Genomic DNA, 19,688 nt, shown 5'->3' on the forward strand with positions numbered 1-19,688 from the left:
GGGACCTCACCTGGCCACTGAGAAGGGTATTCCCGAATTGGAGAAAGGGGATCTGTTACAAAAGGAAACTCAGGGCTCCAGCTTCATGGGGGTCCTTTAGTCCCACCCCGGTCTGCTTCACCTTCTTAGATGTGGCACTCCGCCCCTCTCAGGCTGAGCAACTCTACTTCCTTATTTCATTCACGTCTTGCACCCTTTAGCTGTTAGGTTCTGCCCTTTTCCCATAGTCTTACCTCTTGACAACAGTGGAAAGTGTGTATTTCTATGTACCCGGGGTTAGGCACGCTCGCTCTCTCCCTAGAGCTCCTCTGTACACACTCTATCAGGACCCATCAGTACAGGCATTTTCAGAATTGCATGCGACGTCCTAGGAGAAACCCTCGCCCCCTCTCCTCCCCTATCCTCTCCTGGGTCCTGGGGCATAGCCCCGCCCTCATCCCGCCCCCTCCCAGAGGCTGGGCCGCTGCCTCGCGCCCATTGGCCGCTGGGGCTGGCTGGTCTGGGCCTCGGCTGTGATTGCAGCTCGCCAGTGTCAGTCCCCGAGCGGTCGCGGTGGCGGGGAGGGCAGCCGGGCAGGCAGCCGCAGGTGGGGCTGCTCGCAGTCAGGGACCTAGCCGGGGATCCCGGGAGCCCTGCACCGGGAGTGCCCAGGATGCCCCGCGGGGACTCGGAGCAGGTGCGCTACTGCGCGCGCCTCTCCTACCTCTGGCTCAAGTTCTCGCTCGTCATTTACTCCACAGTGTTCTGGGTGAGTGACCAGTAGGGCCCAGGGATGGGGGGCACACACTCCCTCGACCACCCCCACGCCGATCATGGGTTTGGGTCTAGACTTGGCTGCTCCTGAGAGTGCGCGCGGGTTGGGGAGCACGCCTGGCTCCTCCCCCCACTCTCCCTGGGAACCGGGAAATTCAGGCGGCCGAGCTCAGTTTGAATTTCAGCCGCCGGGTCGGGATTGTTAGAACTGGTGAGCTACCACAGAGTAGCATCACCTGGCTCACCTGCGTGCACCAGGGGTCCGGTCCTCCGCGGCCGCTGCGCATCGTCTGGTGGTTCCGGCATCCGCCGCGCCCACCCCGCCTGTCAGGTTATTACTGAGTTTGCCTCCCTATCAACCTGTGGAGCAGACGTGGTCAGGCTTTGTGGCCCTGGACTCCCAGTCCCGTTCCCACTATTTACTTGCTGATGCCCCTGAACAAGATGTTACCTCACTGCTCTTGGTTTTCTCTGGTTGGAAGGAGGATGTACCAGGAGGATGTGCGTGCCTTGCCGGGGAGCGGGTGGGAGGATTCCACCAGACCACATCTGGAGAGGTCTCCGGCTGCTCCTAGGTACTCAGTAACTATTTCCGCGCCCACTGGGCTTTACCGCCTCTTCTGTCTTGTCGCGGGTCAGGATGGTAGTAGTTAGACAGGAGCAAGCCTTTGAAACCTGCCGCCACCACTTTCTAGCTGAGTGATCTCGGGAAAGTTACTTCAGTTCTCTAGGGCATAGTTTCCTCATATGCAAATGGAGACAGTAATTATATTTCAACTTTTAGGATGGTTGTGGAGATTAAATGAAATAGGCCAAGTACTTGCTTAGCACAGGGACCGTGAAGAAGAGCTCAAGTGTGACCTGCTTTTATTATTATGGGCAGGGAAGTTGGGACCTCTTACTACACTGGCCCAAGAGGCTGGATTTCCTTTTTTTAAAAAAAAAATTATTTTTTTCAGTTATAGTTGACATCCAATATTATTTTATATTAGTTTCAGGTGTACAGCATAGTGGTTAAACATTTGTATAATGTATGCAGTGATCCCTCCGATTAGTCTAGTACCCACCTGGCACTATACATAGTTGTTGCAACATTATTGACAATATTCTCTATGCTGTACTTTACATCCCTGTGAAAGACTGGGTTTCTTTATGGAGATTTCAGACTAGGCTAGCCCCCGCCTAGAAAATGAAGACATCATTCTACAGTCTAACTCTAGTCCTGGCACTGTGGAATAGTCCTCTGCCCCCAGTATGCCACAGGGCAGACTTGCTCAGGGACAGGAGAGGGTGTAACTGACACTCATCCCCCAAAACACACACACTCCAGGTCTCCTCCTTGGGTCTATTCTGCTGGAAGGAGCTGCTAGATCTGTCATCAGGCCTGACTTTCCATGTGATCCCCTCTGTAGATTGTGACCTTGCCTAGTGGTCAAGAGATCCAGATTCCAGTTTTTTGTTTGTTTTGTTTTTAAGATTTTTATTGGGGAATTGGGGGAAGGGAACAGTGTTGGGCAATTGGGGAAGGGGAACAGCCAAGTTATTGTCCTTCAGTCTTAGTTATGGAGGGCGCAGCAAGCTCAGCTCCAAGTCCAGTCACCATCCAGCCACCCTTTGGCAGCTCGTGGCCGCTCAGCTTAAGGTGCCGTGTTCAATCTTAGTTGCGGGTGGGTGTAGCCCACCATCCCATGTGGGAGTCGAAAGGAAATCTTGTTGCTAAGAGCACACGCTCTAACCATTGAGCCATCCCGCAGCCTGTCGGCAGCTCAGGGCAGCTCAGCTCTGGCTCAGCTCACTGGCCCATGTGGTAATTGAACCGGCGACCCTGTTGCTCAGAGCTCGTGCTTTTAACTAACTGAGCCACTCGGCCAGCCCCCAGATTCCAGTTTTGTTCTGTTACTTACTGGGCAATCTTAGGCAAGTCACTTCCCTGTTTGAAGCCTCTGAGCTGTTAAATGACTTGCCCATCTAGAAAACTAGGTGAGCTCAGTTCACAATCTGATTCTCTGACTCAAAGTAACATGGGAGAGAGGTGAGCAGTAAGTTTAGGGGCCAGAGGATGGAACATGGACCTGTTGGTGGCAGCTCCAGGGAGGCAGAGCATTGTATGTGGGATTGCGGTGGGGGTGATTTGAGCTTTCATTCAATGTTGGGTTCTCACCCAATGTTGCATCAAAATCAACTAGAAAGTTTTAAAAACACTACAGATGCCTGGGCATAGGTATTTATTTAAATTCATTTAAGCTCTCCAGGTAATTCTATTGTGTAGTCAGGATTGAAAACTGCTGGGTTAGATGGTCTTCTAGGCTCCTCAATTCTGATTCTGGGATTCTTTGCCTGCTCCTTGCTTGCCTGGCCTCAAGGACTCTTCTCTCTGTAGGTCAGAGTTGAAAGACGGAAGGCCAAGGCTGATGGGTGGGGAGGTGGGAAAATCAGGGAAGACCAGGCGTCAGAAGGTGAGGGTTATGTTTCTGGCTTCACCCCTTCTCTCCATATGTAATCACTGACCAGTGTCTTTACCTACTTGCACCTCTATTTTCCCATCTTGAAAACAGATCACCGATATTGTGTTCCATATCTTGTTGGACTCTTTTTGGGATTAGTGATGTGGCGAGATAGTGACATGTGGGCAAGCCCAGTGCGATATAAAAGAAATTTATACCATTAAAGCTAAACTTGACTATTCAAGGCTTTATTCCGCCATTGTCCCCTATGTCCCAGAGAGGTAACCACCTTACGGCCTTTGTTTTGCTTCTTCTCTTGGGGGCAGGATGGGACTCAGAACTTGGAGCCCTTTCTCTCCAGCCAACTGAGATTGCCTTACCAAGTCCTTGACTTCTTATCTCTGGAAGTTTTTCTGCTTAAAAATCTCCCCACCCATGCCAAGAACTCAGCCACCTGCCAACTCTGCCAGGGCAGTTCCAGGTGCCAGAGTTTGACTGCAGGGTGGAGGCCCAGTGTAAGTAATTTTTCCGAGACTGGGTTTGCTGCTAATTGGAAATCATTACAGGAAAGCCCATTATTGCTGGTACCATCCCTTAAGAGGAGTGGTGCCAAGGGTGACTCGCTTTATAAGCCCAAAGTGCTAACACTTTCAGTCTTTAGATCCGGAAGGGGCCATTCATTTTACCATAGCCATGCACCTTCTGTAAGACTTTTTTGCTTTAAAACTTATGATCAAGTAATGACATTGTACAAAATTTAAAAGTACAAAAGCATAGTCATCAGTGATGAGCCTCCCTCCTACCCATCCCTTGGCCTGTCCCATCCACATCCATTATCAGTTTCTTGTGATTCTTCTCTGAGCTCATATCCTAGCCATAGGATGCCCTAAGCACACACATGTGCGTGCATCATATAGTCTTTTTTTTTCCACACAAGGTAGCACACTATACACAGTTCTGCCCTTACATTTTCACTTAAAGTTAAATCCATGTAAATTTTGGAGCTCTGCTAGGGGCTGCCTCATTCTGTTTGATAGCTGCATAGATTTAACTCTAAGCTATGCCGACATTTATTAAATCAGTTCCCAGCTGGGGAACTCAGGTTGTTTCCAATTTCTAGTTACTGTAAACAGTGCTGCAGTGAGTATCTTTGAACGTGTTGCTTTGCACATATGTGTGTATGTCTACAGGGTAATTTCTAGATGTGGAATTGCTGGGCTAAAGGGTATGTAAATGTATAATATACATACAGAAATGCACTGACCGTAAGTGTATACAGCTTGATGAATTTTTGCAAAGTGAATACACATGTATAATGAGCTCCCAAGTCAGCAACAGAATGGACTGCAGAAGTCAGAGCCCGCCTTGTTACCCCTCCAGTCTCTACCTCTGCCCTCCAGTGGCAATAACTATTGAAATGTCTAATAGTCTAGGTAGGACAGCTTTGCCTGGTTTTGTATGTGCACTTACAAGGTTGATAGGTGGTTTTAAATTGCCCTATGTAGAGGTTTTACCAATTGTACTATTACTATATTTGTTTAAACTGACTCGCTTTTTAAACTTAAATTTGTTTTTAGAAGGAGAGCTTATATCACGACTGCCAATGGGGAACCAATATGCCCTTATTAAAAATAGCAGGTAATGGTTACAATACATACAATGCAGGGAAAAACAAAACGTTATTAAATCATAGCTTGATATTGTGGGTGCTGTAGGCTGTGAACCTGAGGCCTGCCCTCTTTGTTCAAAAGGCAGATTGGCAAGCGTTTGAGAGGCTTCAAGACAAACTGGCACCAAAACTGGTTTGCTCCTTGATGTAATCGGGAGGGTTGGAAGGGAATTGAGCAATGAAAACTTTTCTCAGTCTATGAGTCAATATGAGTGTGACCGTGAACCACTTACAGTGATCTCCTTTTCCCCTCTGTTTTCAGAAGGAAAGCTCAGGGCCCAGAGAGGATGTGTTTCAGGGCCACTCAGCAGAGTTGGCATGAACCCTCAGTTGTCCTTGTCCCCAGCTCATGCTCCTTTCGGTAGGTTGCTGAGGATGTCTCCATGAGCAGTGAGCTCACCCAGAGGCCCTTAGAGCCTCTTCTTCCCACCACGCAGGGTGAATTATTCTGACACATGTGCCCTCAGCCCACTGGGGACACACCTCTAATTTTAGCACTGACCACAGGGTATTCTAGAGATCCATTTACACAACTGTTTTTTCCTGCTGGACTGTGGGCTCCTGGAAGTCAGGAGTGTCACTCATTCATATCTTCTTCCAAATGCTGGTCGTGGGGCCCGGCACACAGTAGGTGCTCTGGGGAGGCTTGTTTTCTTGGGGTGGTAGAGTCCCAAACTCGGTCTTGTAAGCAAGGATCTGAGATGGCAGTGTTTGGATTAGAGGCTAAACTGGGTGTGTGGTTAGATTTTGCCAGCAGTGGTTAGATTTTGCTGAGGCCTTGAATTTGCAAAGTGGACTGGGCTGATCATGGAGAGATTGACTCTCTAGAAAGCACCAATCCTGTTGCCTTGACAAGTGAGGTGTTGACTAATCATTCTTAGTAGTATTATTATTAGTAGTATGTATGTATGGGGAATATTAGTAGTAATATTAGGAAGAAAAGAACTTAGGGGAGTGAGCAGAATGGAAGTGGATATGGGTAAGTAGTGGAGCTAATAAGTACCAAAGGCAACATTAACTCTTCTTTGCCTTCTCCAAGGGTGGATCCTGTTATCATAGCTTGGCCTGTGACTCTTTATATTTCCCTATAGTGTAATGGTCAAGAGTGTGGACTCTGGACCAGGTTGCTTGGGTTCAAATCCCAACTCAGGCACAGTTTGAATGACTTAACCCCTAGCTTTCATGTGCCTCACTTTCCCGTATTCATAAAAAGAGTGACATTAGAACCTTTCTGGGAGTTGCTGAGACCATTAAATGGGTTAATATATAGGAAATGCTTAGAGCAATGCTTGATACATGATAAACTCTACATCAGCTAATAAGGGTTAGCCATCCATTCTTCTCCTATCTTTCTCTGTATTCTTGGTGCTCAAGAGCCATAGACTGAGAATGTGAAGGGCCCTTAAAGAGACCTCTAGTGTGACCTTTTTCATTTTACTGAGGAGAAAACAGAGGCCTGGGGAGAGGAAGCGAACCTCTTGAGATCCCACAGCACGTTAGTGACAGACCAAGACCAGGACCGAGGTTGCCTGGCTCCAGTTTCTTTGTTGGGTCACTGTGACCTTTACTGCCATCTTCCTTATCCTGAGAGATGTGGTCCCTCCCTGGTGTCAGGGCTCAGGGTGTGAGTGGAGGACAGCATTTCTGGAAGAAGCCAGGTACTTGGCCTCCCAGTTAAGCACTAGATGAAGCCAGATGGAAAAGAAAATAGATTTCGTTTCCAGTAGGAATTTCTAACTTGTGAAAAGAGCTTTATTGTTTTTGTGAAAATGTGCACATAGTTTTTAAAAATTTCAAGCAATTCAGGTTAGTACAGCGAAGACAATAACAGTCACCTTTGATTCTACCACCAGGAGAGAACCACTGTTACATGTTGGCAAACACCCATCAGGACATCTTGTACATATATGTACATATTTTATTTCTTTAATTTCTTAAAAATTGTGCTTGATTCATCAAGCAGCTCCATTTTCCTCTTGTTGTAGGCAAGCATTTCAAAGAGAAAATAGTGAGGCTCAGGCAGAAAGTGAGGCAGCCTTCATACTGGAGTCGTTGTCACTGTCACCATGACTAATGGGCTGTCAGAGAAGACCTGGAAGCAATGGGCCTGGGCTCTGGCCTCAGGCAAAAAGTCATCCCTTCCCCAGCCCAGCCATGGGGTCTTTAAAATTCAAGGAATCGGGAAGGCAGCCCTGGAAGGGGATTGGAGACTCTTCCAATGCACCCCTTTTCCAGATGAGCAAACGGAGGCCCCGAGGAAGTGTCTTTGCGCTGAGTCTAGGCTTCTGTGCAGGAGCCCTCTTTTTCTGGAAGGCAGGGATTGTTTTAAGTCGTAGGACTGGATTGGATACTCACTGCCTTTGTTTGTTTGTTCCGGAGAAGCAGGAATAACGACCTGTCTCCTTCCTCCCCCTACCCGGTGCCACTTCTCTCTGGGTGACTCACAATGCCAACCTGGGGTGGGGCTCAGTAAACCAGATAAGGGACTGATAATGAAATTTCTGTACCAGCTGGCTCCACAAACAGGGAAAGATGTCTTCTGGGTAAGGACACAGGGGATTGAAAAGAGAAGCCTTTCTCAGAAAGAACCTATGGATCTGAGTGGGTTTAAATCAACATTTTAGTGGAAGGCAAGAGAGTCCAGTCTTGACCTGCCATTCTTTCCAAGGTGGGGACCGTTTGTTTGCTTATTTAGTCAACAAATAGTTATTTGATGCCTACTGTGCATGCCAGGCATTGTGATCGTTACTGGGAAACAACTATGAACAAGAGAGGCTTAGTCCAGGCCTTGGAAGACAAAACAAACCAATAAATAAATATAGCTTGTTTGTTTATTAAAGAGAAAATTAGGCAACAAGTAGGAAGAGGTGGGAGTTTCTACTTTCGATGGGTGGCCCTGGAAGGCTTTTAGGGGGAGCTGACATTTCAGCTGACGCTCCAAGAGTGAGAAGGAGCCAGCCATGAAAAGGCCTGTCGAGCGCTTTTCCAGACAGATGGAATAGTAAGGTGAGGAGCAGGTTTGACTGGATGCGAGACTATGGACAAGTCACGAACAACACCCTGTGTACCCTGTTTCCTTGTCTGTGAAAGGGGGTAACCGTTATACCTCCCACAGGGGCCAGGCTTGGATGGGGTGATGCCTCCAGAGCTGTTAGCATAAGAGTCTTGTGCTTGATAAGCATTAGCACAGATGCCAGGAGGATTGGTATCACTGGGCAGAAGCCCAGAGCTCACTGGGTGTGGTGAGGCGCTGGGGGGCACGGGAGGAGCCGCCATCTTGCGCTTGCACCACCATACTCTGCTTCACCTCTTTGGATCCTCAGGACAACCCTGTGAGCTGGGTAGACAGGGGCACATTTTATAGCTGAGAAGACTGAGGCCTTGAGAGGGGATGTGACTGACACAACCAACCATTTGCATCCATCCCCAAGACAAGAGCTGTTTCACTGTGGAAATGGTACCTGCTGTGTTTTATTTAGTTTTTCCAAAGAAGACTTTCCCACCAATGGAGGTGTTTGCATCATGGCCTATGTGGAAGTAAATACTTGCCCTGAAGGTAGAAGAAAAACAGCCTTGGCCTGATCAGGGCTCAGAGCCCTCCCCCTTCCTGCAGGAGAGCTCCTCCCAGGATGCAGCATGTGGCCTTGGACCAGTCACACAGCCTCCCCAAGCTGTTTCCCATCCTCCTGTAGGGGTGGGCTGTGCTGGGTGCAGTGTGGGGGGACTGTGGAGGTGCTTGGGGTCAGGCGGTCAGTTTCTGTGGGCCCAGAGATGGGAGCAGTGTGCTTGGCAGTGGGTGGAGGCCAGCCCCCAGCCCACCCTGTCATAGGTTGGGGCGAAGTCTCTAGGCTGGAGAAGAGTGGAGTGCTGGCTTCCAAAGCTAGCACTGAATTCTGAGACTGGGCCACTTTTTTCGTGGGCTTTGGCCGTGTCTCGAGGCCTCCCCACCGGGAGGATTTGACAAGTACACAGGTCCAGGCCCCATGCTCAGAGCTGATTCCGTGGGTCTGGGGTGGGGCCCAGGCACCTATAATTTGTAAGCTTCCCCCAGTGATTCTAATGTGCAGCTGGAGTGGAAACTGCAGCTCATGACGGTGTCTGTGAGGCAATTCTGACAGGACTGGCCCGGTTTCCAAGGTGACTTCCTTTGCATCTGAATCCTGAGTGATGTGCTGAATCTTTTCCCAATCTTGCTGACAATCTGGACAGCCTCTGTGGGCTGGGGAAGTTAGTGTATATGTTTGGGAGAGGCACACTGCCAAGGGAGTGGGCCCAGAAAGGGAAAAATCATGCTAGCCAGGGGAGGAGGAGAGGTGTGGGGGTAGGGAGGAAGCTGGTGGGGCCCAGTCTGCTCGAGGAACCAGGAACGGCTGGTAAAGGTGTGTGGAGACCCCCAGTCTGGAGATATGGGAGGCTGTGTGGGGGGCTGGGCTTCTTCAGGGGAACGGGCTGTATCTCAGAGGGTGGGGGTACATGGTTCTAGAACTTTGTTTTCCTTTTGGTTATCTTTACAATGTACTTTTACTTGCCCTAAAGGCAACACTTCTCTGCAGTTAGATCTGTAATTTGAAGAAGTCTCTATAGACTGGAGGCTCTATAGACTTGAGTTTCTTGAGCCAGGGATTCATACACTTGGGGAGTGAGTTGTGAGAATTCCCCCTTTAATTACATCTCCAGTTTGAGAACTGCTGATGCATGGACATCATATTGGGAAGCTGGTTGTGAACCTCGAGTCTCAGTGGCCTGCAGTCCTGGCCCCGTAGGAAAGATGCAATAGGTACTACCGTGTTTCCCTGAAAATAAGCCTTAACCGGAAAATTAGCCCGAGCATGATTTTTCAGGGTGCTTGTAATATAAGCCCTACCCCAAACATAAGCCCCAGTTAAGATCGTCAGCCAGACATGACTGTTTGAATAAATGTAGATTTTTGTACATGAATAAGTGAATAAATGTAGATTGTTGGAGCAAAAATTAATATAAGACCCAGTCTTATATTCGGAGAAACACGGTAGGGAAACAGAGTTCCAGATGGGTGTAATGAGCTTGCTTGGGGTCATGGTGATGAACTCGTGGCCAATTAGTGGAAGGATGGGGACTTCTGACTCTGACCAGTGAGAGCTCTGTAGTGGGTTGAATGGTGTTCCCCCTGCAACGCACCCCCAACATTAATATGTTCATGTCCCACAACCTGTGAATGTGATCTTATTTGGAAAAAGGGCCTTTGCAGATATAACTAGGTTCAGAATCTTGAGATGAAACCATATTGGATCACCTGAGTGTGCCTTAAATCTGTCCTTATAAGAGAAAGGCTGCGGGAGCTTTGCGACAGACAGGAGAAGACAAACAAAGGGGGGAGGCTATGGGAACACATTGGCACACAAGGCGAGGAGTGCCTTAGAGCTACCAGAAGCTGGAAGCGTAGGGGAGGGTCTTTCCCTTGAGCCTCTGGAAGGAACATGGCCTTGTGACACCTTAATTTCTGACTTCTGGCCTCCAGAATTGTGAGAGAATACATTTCTATAGTTTTAAGGCACCCCGTTTCTGGTAATTTGTTATGGCAACCCCAGGAAACTAATGCAAGCCCTTTGTTTCATCAGGTTGCCTCACTAGGGAGGGGCCCAACTGAGCAGGGCCCTGCAAATACCTTTCCCTACTGTGGTTTGTGCTGAAGATGGAGGAAGAGATGGAGCTGGGGCTGGGGCAAGAGCAAGGCTGGCAGGGGTGAGGCCCCTATTCCCCCTCCTCCCACCCCTCCAATGGCCCCACTCACCCACAGCCCTGCCCACTCCTAGCTTCATGTTCATCTACACAGGTCAAAAGACTGTTTCTTCTGGGCTCCCCTCTGCAAGGAAAGCTTGATGGAAAGGGGTTAAAACAGGGGAGGGGAATGCAAGTTAGTTCTCAGGAAGGACTTCCTGGTTTTGAAAGTAATGAAATCGAAACTGCTTGCCAAGTGGGACTGTAAAACATCTGAGATTCCTTTACAACCTTTCAGAACAGGAGTTCGCCTATTGTTTGAGGTGGTTAAGATGTGGCTCAGAATTCCAGTTGGGCTGAACTTCAAAAGTCATTGGAGGTCATCTCAGAGGGGATGAACCTGAGACCAGACCACACAGCAAGTGCCACTGGTTCTAAAACTCTGTGGCCAGTGAGACAAACTCCATCATTCAGCAGGGACAAGGGGCACTATTCAGTGATTTCACCCCAGTATCATTCTCTCCAGATGGGATGTGAGGGTTCTCACTGTAAATGAGCCTGTTGCTGCGCCTGGGGACAGAGGCCTGATGTGTGACTTATCACAGATTGGCCTTCTCTGCAGGGCCTGAAAGAACTCAGGCAGCAGCAACCCTGTGCCTCTGGCGTGGTTCTATTCAGGACCCAGGACTGCTGTTTGCCTGGTCCTGTGCTGGGCCGAGGGTACGAATGTGTCAGACCCGTCCCTATCCCTTGAGAAGCTGGCACTTACTGAGTCCTGGCAGCGTGGTCAGGACAGCTGCAGACATTCTGTGATTGGGGTGGGGCTGGCCAGTGGCTCCCAGGAGGCTCTCGCAGAGGCACTTAGTCAGCAGTGAACAGTTGGACTGTAGGCTCCCATGGGGCAGCAGCCACTTGACTCTTCCCATCCACCAGCAGAGGAGTAGTTCAGGGACCACAGTCCCTGAGACAGGAGTGGGGCCTGTTTGTTTCTGCCTTCCTTCTCCACTGCAGCCCCCTCTGCTGTGGCCTCACTTAGAATTGAACTTGACCCTTCCCAGTGAGAAAGTCTTCCCTGTGCTGCCCTCTGTTTAGTCAGGTGGTACTTTCCACTTCCTCCTCTTTTGTCATTTGTTTTGTTTTGTTTTGTTTTTTAGCTGAGCCTTCCTGCCACTTGTTGGCAGCTGTTGTCAGCTCAGCTCAGGCCGGGAATCGAACCGGCGACCCCGTTGCTCAGAGCTCACACTCTTGAGCGAGCTCTTAACCAGCTGAGCTACTCGGCCAGCCCTGTTTTGTCGTTTTAAAGCTAGCAGTTAATGAGCACTCCCTATGTACTGGCTGCTGGGCTGAGTTGTTTTCTAGACATTCTCTCATCAATCCTCCAGCAACCCTGAGAGGCAGCACTGTTATGGCCCCATTCTATGCTGAAGTAAAGACAGGCACAGAGAGGTTAGAGAGCTTGCAGGTAGATGCGAAGCCTCACTTTCTCTTCTGCCAGACTTCCCGGTACCTTCCCATTCAAGGTGTTTATCCTTGGTAGAAGGACGTCTTTAAGAGAGGTCGGCCATTTGGGGGTGGGTTATTTGTTCACTCAGCCACTCATCTAACATTTCCTAGGCACATGTGGGGGAGTCCTCTGATTCTCCCCGAGGTTCTGCTAGAGGAGCAAGGGCCCTGGAGTGGGGACCGGCTTCTAGGGCAGGGGCTCTGGGCTCCCCCAGTGAGGTGGACTGACTGCCCATCCTCTGTGGGAAAAGAGGGACCAGATCTAAAGTGGCACAAGTTCCCCGGGCCAGGTCCTCATCAGGCTCTCTGGAGCTGCAGGAAGGCAGAAATGGAGTCAGCATGACTGTCCTTCAGAAACAGGGTTTTTCTTTTTCTTTTAGGAGAGGATATGCCCGGGCGTGAGAACTCTTGCTCCTGATGCGGGAGGGCAGCTTGCAGTGGAGAGAGCACTGGCCTGGGAGTCTGGAGAGCTGGCGCACAGCGGCTGACCCGTGGCTGATGTGCTCTGTGACCTTGTGGGAGTGACAGCCTGTCTCTCAGCCTCAGATTCCCATCTGCAAAATAAGGGGGTTGGGCCAGAACAGTGTTCATCTGCTTTGACCTGGTGGCCCACAAGATGATTTTAGGTGTAATGTATATTAAAGAAAATAAGTAGTACCTCAAATCTATGATTTCATAGATAGACGTTGATTAGGTTAGGCCAGGACCATATTTATTTTAGCAAGGAAAATCAGTCAACTTAAAGAAAGAGTGGTGCCTCCTGGTCAGGTGTAGGCATTTTAACACAGTCTTTGTATCTACAGCTATTAAAGAAAGAATGGGGATTCTCATGTGTCATAGCACCTTTCCGTTTACAAAGGCGTTTCCCCATCTCTTGGGATCCCCTGATTGGCCACTGGGATGGTGTTATCATTCCTGTTTAACAGCAGAGGCAACTGATGCTCAGAGACGGAAGCGACCTGTCCAAGGTCACACAGCTCCTAAGTGGCAGGGTGCTTCACCTAGCCCAGGGGTTGGCAAACTTTTGAGATGGAAGAGCCGCCAAGGGTCAGCAAACTGTGGCTCGCGAACTGTGGCTCTGAAGTAAAGTTGAAAATGAAAATAAAACTATCATAGTTTCATTTATAAAATTTTTAAAGGATATTATTCACATAATGGTGATTATGTAAAAATATATTTATGGCTCTCGAATACTTTTTAAATTGTTGTGAGGGACAGGATTGGCTCTTCCAGGGGTCGGCAAACTTTTGAGACACATGTGGCTTGCCAGCGGGTTTACCAACCCCTGACCTAGCCTGTGTTTTTATCGCTCTCACCAGCACAGCTTCAGGGAGAGGAGGGTCACAACACCTCCTCTCTCAGCTGGTGATGTTGGTTTGTTGAGTGCATCTTCTCTTGTCCTAATTGTCTTAAAGCAGAAGAGGGGTTTAAATGACCCTTTCTCTCTCTTCCTCCATGCCTCTCCCCCAAGCACAGGGAGGAACATGTCCTAAAGCCCTCAGGCCCTGTTTTCTAGTAGGCTCTCTTAGATATATAATAGGTAGGTTTCTGTCACAGCCTATATTTAGCCCCAGTTAGCAGTGAAACATCTGGTGAGGGCATTAATTCCAGGCCAGAGGAGGCCGCCTACCCCAGGCCTCTGGTGAGCCGGCCCTGCTGTGGCCACTGCGACTTCCCAGGCCAAAGGGAGACTCAGACTTGTAAACAGACCTTTTGTTGGAAGAAATGGAACTTGGATCTTGATTGCTTTCTCAACTTTTTTATTGTAAAAAAATAATTTTAAACATAGAAAAGGTGAAAGAGTGATAGAGTGAACACTCATATGCCCAGCAACCAGAATCAATAATTTTAACCTTTGGCCATGTCAGTGTAAGTTGCAGACATCATGAAAATTCCCCTCAAATATCCCAGGATGCATCTGCTAAAAAAAAAAAAAAAAGAACATTCTTGGATATGACAACAACACCATTATCATGCCTGAGAAAAAAACCAAGTCCATATTAAAACTTCTCCAATTGTCCTAAGATGTTGCTCATATTGCATGAGAAAAAGAAAAATCAGGATCCAGCAGCACAGCCCATGCGTTGCATTGGATATCATTTTAACAAAAACGTGAGGGGTTACCTCTGAGGCCCTGAATGTTCTGGAGTCCTGGGGAAGACTGTCATGTGTTTCTTGCCTGACCCACCAAGATCCACTGGGGTGCCTTTGCCCTCTTCTTGCTAGGGAAATTTAGAAAGTGGGTAGGGAAAGGCTTGCTGGGCCTGGAAAGCAGTGTGGACCTGCGGGGTTCCCTGCTCGAGCCCTCTTACCACTGGAAGGAGAGCTACTCAGTGGCTGGGTGCCAGACCCGGAACTCCCTGAGTGCCCACCCTTAATCACCAGCTGCACTTGCTGGGCACTGTTCCAGACACTGGGGGGAGGTGCTCTAAAGAGCTAGGAGACCCAGGGGCCAGCTGCCCACAGTCTGCCTGGGCACACCCAACATGCCCTGGTGTTGCCGGATCATAGACGCTGTGTTTGCAAACAACTAGCGTGCAGGAGGCTTTTGGGAAGTCACTGTGCTCAGGCGTATGTGGGGCGGAGCTTCTTTGTTCCTTGGTTCCCACGTTTGGGATGGCGCCGGGAGAGACCCCTTCTTTCATGCAAGATGGAGAGCACTAAAACAGTAGTTTCTAATAAAGCTGCATGAGTGGAAATGAACTTATTTTTGTTTCAAACTCATAGAAAAATTGAAAGAAGAGTTCAAAGAACACCTGTATGCCTTTGAGTTACCAGTTGTTACCATCTTGTCTTTATCTCTCCCTCTCTCTCTCTCTCTCTCTCTTTCTTTCTCTCTCTCTCTCTCTCTCTCTCTCTCTCTCTCTCTCTCTCTCTCTTTCAATAAATACATTTCTTTTTTGCCAATCCAGATGAAAGGAAGCTGCAGCCATTGTGACCTTACCCTTAAATACCCCAGCATTCAGCTTTCCAAAAAGATCATTCTCCCATAGATTGCCATTGTCCTGAAAAATCATCACCATTAAATAAAGCATCATCTATGCAATCCATATCCAAATTTTCCCTGTTGTTTTCCAAATGTTCTTTGTGGAATATTTTGCCCAATCCAGGATGCATTCAAGGTTCACACATTGTTTTGGCTGTGAGTGTCTCCTTAATCACCCCCAGTATACTCGTAGACTCTCCTTGCTGCTTTTGATTCCCTTGAAGCCTCCAGGCCAGTTAATCAGCAGAATATCAGTGTTCTGGATTTGTTTCCGGGTCTCCTTGCAATTATGTTGAGGTCACACATTTTCTGCCCGAGTGCTGCACAGGGGATGCTGCGGGAGGTATAAGATACCACATTAGGAGGCACGTGATGTCCAGCCACCCCACTGCCGGCTATGTCAAGCTGGACCCCCATCCCTCTCCATTTTAAATGTGCATTTCCCCATGCTAACAAATGTGGAAGCTGTGGGGTAACATTGGGGCTGTGTGAATATTCTGGTGAAGGAACGTTCGAAAGGAAATCTAAATGTGTAGCTCCTCTGCTTACATTATTTCAGTGATTTCCCTATTCTAACTTCTGAATATATTGAATCTGCCCACATTTCACCACCTTCACATACCCGCCCTGGTCCAGGCCACTGTCACCTCGCATCTGGTTACCGCAGTAGATTCCTGGCTGCTCTCCCTCTGGCCTCCACCCCCCTGCCTGTTCGTTCTCAGCACAGCAGTCCGAGTAACTCATTTAAAAATCCAAGTGAGATCAGATCACTGCTCTGTAAACTTGTAGTGCCTCCTACCCACTCAGAGCAAAAGTCAGAGTCCTTGTAAAGACTTACAAGACTCCACCACATCTGCCCCACCCTGCCCCTGCCCTCTGCTTCTCGCATCCCTCAACCCTGCTGCAGCATTCCTTGATCTCAGAGGCATGTTCCAAGGTCTTGGTGGTTGCTTGGACATTTGTCCACATAGCCACATGGATGGTACAGAGCCCTCCCCTACTTCAAGGCTTTGTCATTAAAAATGACCACTCTATCCCCCAGCCTCCCTGGCTCCCTTTCCTGTTTTCTTTTCTTTTCTTTTTTTTTTTTTCCCCTCCATAACACTTATAAACATGACATACTGTATGCGTTTCTTGTTTGTCTCTCCCCAACTAAAATGTGAACTCCACCAAAGCTGGGACTCTTGTGTTTGGTTTGATGCTGTGGCTCTGTTCCCCGGCCCCTTTCCTAAACAGCTGCTCTCAGAGTGTGCTCCAGGGGTCCCCCCACATGGGTGGAGGGGGGGGTCCATGAAGTCAAAACCATTTTCATAATAGTACTAAGATATCACCTGCCTTTCTCACTCTCATTCTCTCAGGAGTGTACAGTGGAGTATTTCAGGGGCACATGATGGTGATGTGGCAACAGACTGATTGAGGGGCAGCTGTGGGAATCCAGCTGTCCTCTCATCAGCCAGACATTGGCATTTGCAAAAATACAAAGCCCATGCCACTCTTCTCACTCAATATTTTATTTTTTATTTTGGAATTTTTTAAATTAAAAAAAAATTCTATTTATCGTAACATGTAAATCTATTGTTATTTCTAAATGAGTTAAATATTTAAAATGTCTGTTTTAATTTCTTATATAGTAAATAATGGATGGATATAATCCACAAAAACAAAAGGTCTAGCGTCCTCAAATTTTTTTAAGAGTGAAAACGAGACCTGAGACTAAAAACTTTGAGAACAACTGCCTTAAATAACCTCTCAGTAAAGGGATGTTACATGAATGCATGAAATTTTTTATTTAACCTGAAAGACCTGACCTTGGTGGTATGGTTTCTGTGAGTTTCCCTGGCCTTCTCCCCTCCCCCATTCACCCTCCTTGGCTCCAGCTATGTTGATCTGCTATCCCAGAAGCATCTTCATGGGCATCTGAAACTCTTGTCCACTTTAGAAATTTTTGCTTGTTCATTTACATGCATTAAATGGACTCAATTCAAACATCACCTCCTCCAGGAAGCCTCCTTGATCTCACTGGCCTTGTCGGTGATTCATCATCTCTTCTTCTCCAGCCCCCTCTGTGCACTGTTACCGCTACCCCAGTGTTGCCCCATCTCGGCTGCATCTGTTGGTGTGCAGGTGTGTCTCACCAGACTGAGTTCCCTGAGGGCAGGAATGTGGTCTTATCTTTTTATTCCCAGTGCCTGGTACACAATAGGTACTTAGTAGATGTATGTTGGATCGGTGAGTGCTGCCTTGGAATCCAGAATAGGGGCTTACTTTCCCTGAATTATCCTTGGACCAAAGTGCCTCTAAAGAGGAAATGGTTTGTGGCATCTGATTGGAGTCCTGAAATGTCAGTGTTATTATACATTAGTACTATATCTTTACCGGGGAAGGAGAAGTAACATTTATGGAGCACCTGCTGGGTGCCAGGAACTTTTCCATGGCATCTCGCTTCAGGGGCACTGTGGTTCATTAGGCTACTGTGAACTGGCATGGATGGGCCCTAACCACTCTCCATATTGCTTCTGTTGGGAGAATGTGGTCTGGGAGCGGAGCCACCAAACTTCCTGTGAACTTCTGGGACTAACGTATTTGCATAGTATGTGCAGACTGAAGTTGTTGAGGTCAAAGATGGTTTGTGTGTTGCTGGGTCCTGCCACCATGCCCTGCAGGCAGTAGGTAATAAATACCTGGAATTATCTGTTCAATGGGCGTAATTAATACTATAAATATCACTACCAGTGAGGGCTTCCCACTGTTGATTTCATAGGTGATCAGACATGGAGAGAGATGCTTATAGCTGAGGTGATCCAGGAAGGCTTCCTGGGGGAGGACGGCTTTGAGCTAAACTTTGGAGGATGGTTATTAGTCTCTTTTGACTTTATTTCCAATAAAAACTGTTGGTCTTTTTTTCCACAGCTGCTGTGGAAGGCAGTGCTAGAGGTGTGTGCCTTAATTGAGGCTGGCCCGGGAAGGACATCTCTGTCCCCTGTCGGGTCTTTCTCATGTAGAACGTGCTGTCCCTGGATGAGGTGGGAAAGCAGGGCTGGACCCGTGGAGAATGGAGGAGAGGAGGAGACATTGGGACCCCCACAATCTGCTGATGGCTGGGGCTCTAGGAGGGGCTGTCTAGGAGGGGAATGATTTTCCATGGAGCAGTGAAGGGACTCTAGGGGTTGTCATGGCCATCTTCCTCTCTTTTGGAGGTGGCCCAGAGAGGAGAAGGGACGTGCCCAAGGTCACATGGGACCTAGTGACAGAGCTGGGATTAAGGTCCAGCACTCCCACGCCCCTACTTAGTGCTCCTTACAATATATGATGCTGCCTTGTCCCTTTGGCCTCTGTGGGGTCCTGAGCCCTTAGAGTGGGTCAGTTTATATTCTGTAAGGCCCTGCACATGCCAGGCACTGTCACTTGTGAGCTGATTGCCTCCTCTGCCTTCCAACCCTCTTTTAGGGGCAAAGGGCTCGGTTCAGATGTAGGATTTTGTGCAAAAGGGAAAGAATAAACCAAGGGTCATTATATATATATATATATATATATATGATGCAATTTGATCCATTTTTCCCCCTTAGTTATAAAACTACATCTAACATTAAAAACAAGCAGCATGAGACAGTAAGCCCTACCTTTGCTAAAATTGTATAGAGACAGCCCTTAAGTTATATATGCCCAAGTCAGCCAGGTGTCCCCTGGGAAATGGCCGTCCTGGCTGTGAGGCCTCGCTGCCTTCTGTCCCTGCTGCTGGAATTTCCTTCATTTCTTCCTTTCCTCCCCCTATGCCCACTCCCCCACTGCCTACTCCCTTTCTGATGCTCTCTCCTTTATTGTGGCTTCTCCTCTAAACAGCCCCGAGGGCCAGGGAGAGGTGAGATCACTGGGGACCCCGCCTTCCTCCCCCTTTCCCTGAAATTCCTCTTGTCCTCACCTTGGGTCTCATGGAGTAACTCCTGCGCTGTCTCTGAGAAAGACCCCAGGCCAGGGGAGGACTGGGGGATGCGTGGCCTACTTCCTGGTGTGGGCATTGAAAGGCTGCTGGGACCTGAACTAGAAACCGTTGTCTAGGACAAAGCCCCCTTGTCACCTCTGTGAGCCTGTGTCTCCTTTGAAAGGGTCTGAGAGAAGGGGAAACCTGGGCCATCTTACCCACCTCTGCCAGGGACCTGCAGCCATGAGTGGTGGAGCCTTAGCCAGCTGGGCCAGAGGAAGAAGGGAGAGGGGTGACCAGCAATGGTTTGGCACAAAGTGTACTCCTGAGTGTACTGCAGCAGGAAGCACCCCCACCCCCACCCTGCATAGCTCTTCATCCCTAGAGCCCCGAAGCCCATATCCCAGAATCCCAGTCTGCATCTTCCATTCCTAGCCTCTCAGCTCCAACTCTAGGACTGGGGCACTGCCTGCAGTGGCCTGAGCAGGAGGTCCCCACAGCCAGAGCCACACATCCTAGGTGCATTCTGGGGAGCACTGTTCTGATTGGCCTCTAGCTAATGAGTCAGCCTGGCCTGAGAGCTGGCTTGGGTCCCACCGAGGGCCCAGGGCCGAGATCTGGGAAAATAATCCCCCTGACACCATGGGAACGCAGCCCTGGGAGGCAGTTTCTGACTGTTGGTTCAGATATATGGAACGTGGGGTGTGGGGGTGGGGT

At 48.7% G+C, this 19,688-nt stretch overlaps 1 protein-coding gene across 3 annotated transcripts in view; it reads left to right on the plus strand.

Annotated features, from left to right (window-relative positions):
- The first annotated feature begins 514 nt into the window (after nucleotides 1–514).
- The window catches only part of TSPAN15 (tetraspanin 15), a 51,708-nt gene continuing 32,534 nt past the window's right edge, over nucleotides 515–19,688 (plus strand). For 2 of the 3 annotated variants that reach the window (XM_019625128.1, XM_019625146.1), the window contains exon 1: nucleotides 516–748. In XM_019625128.1, coding sequence (XP_019480673.1) covers nucleotides 653–748 — 96 coding nt within the window. In that variant the 5' untranslated portion in view covers nucleotides 516–652. Of the gene's footprint in view, nucleotides 749–19,688 lie in introns of all 3 variants that reach the window. The other variant, XM_019625137.1, reaches the window with a different exon arrangement.

The sequence above is a fragment of the Hipposideros armiger genome, unplaced genomic scaffold (assembly GCF_001890085.2).
Source record: "Hipposideros armiger isolate ML-2016 unplaced genomic scaffold, ASM189008v1 scaffold_15, whole genome shotgun sequence".
Taxonomy (NCBI): Eukaryota; Metazoa; Chordata; class Mammalia; order Chiroptera; family Hipposideridae; genus Hipposideros; species Hipposideros armiger.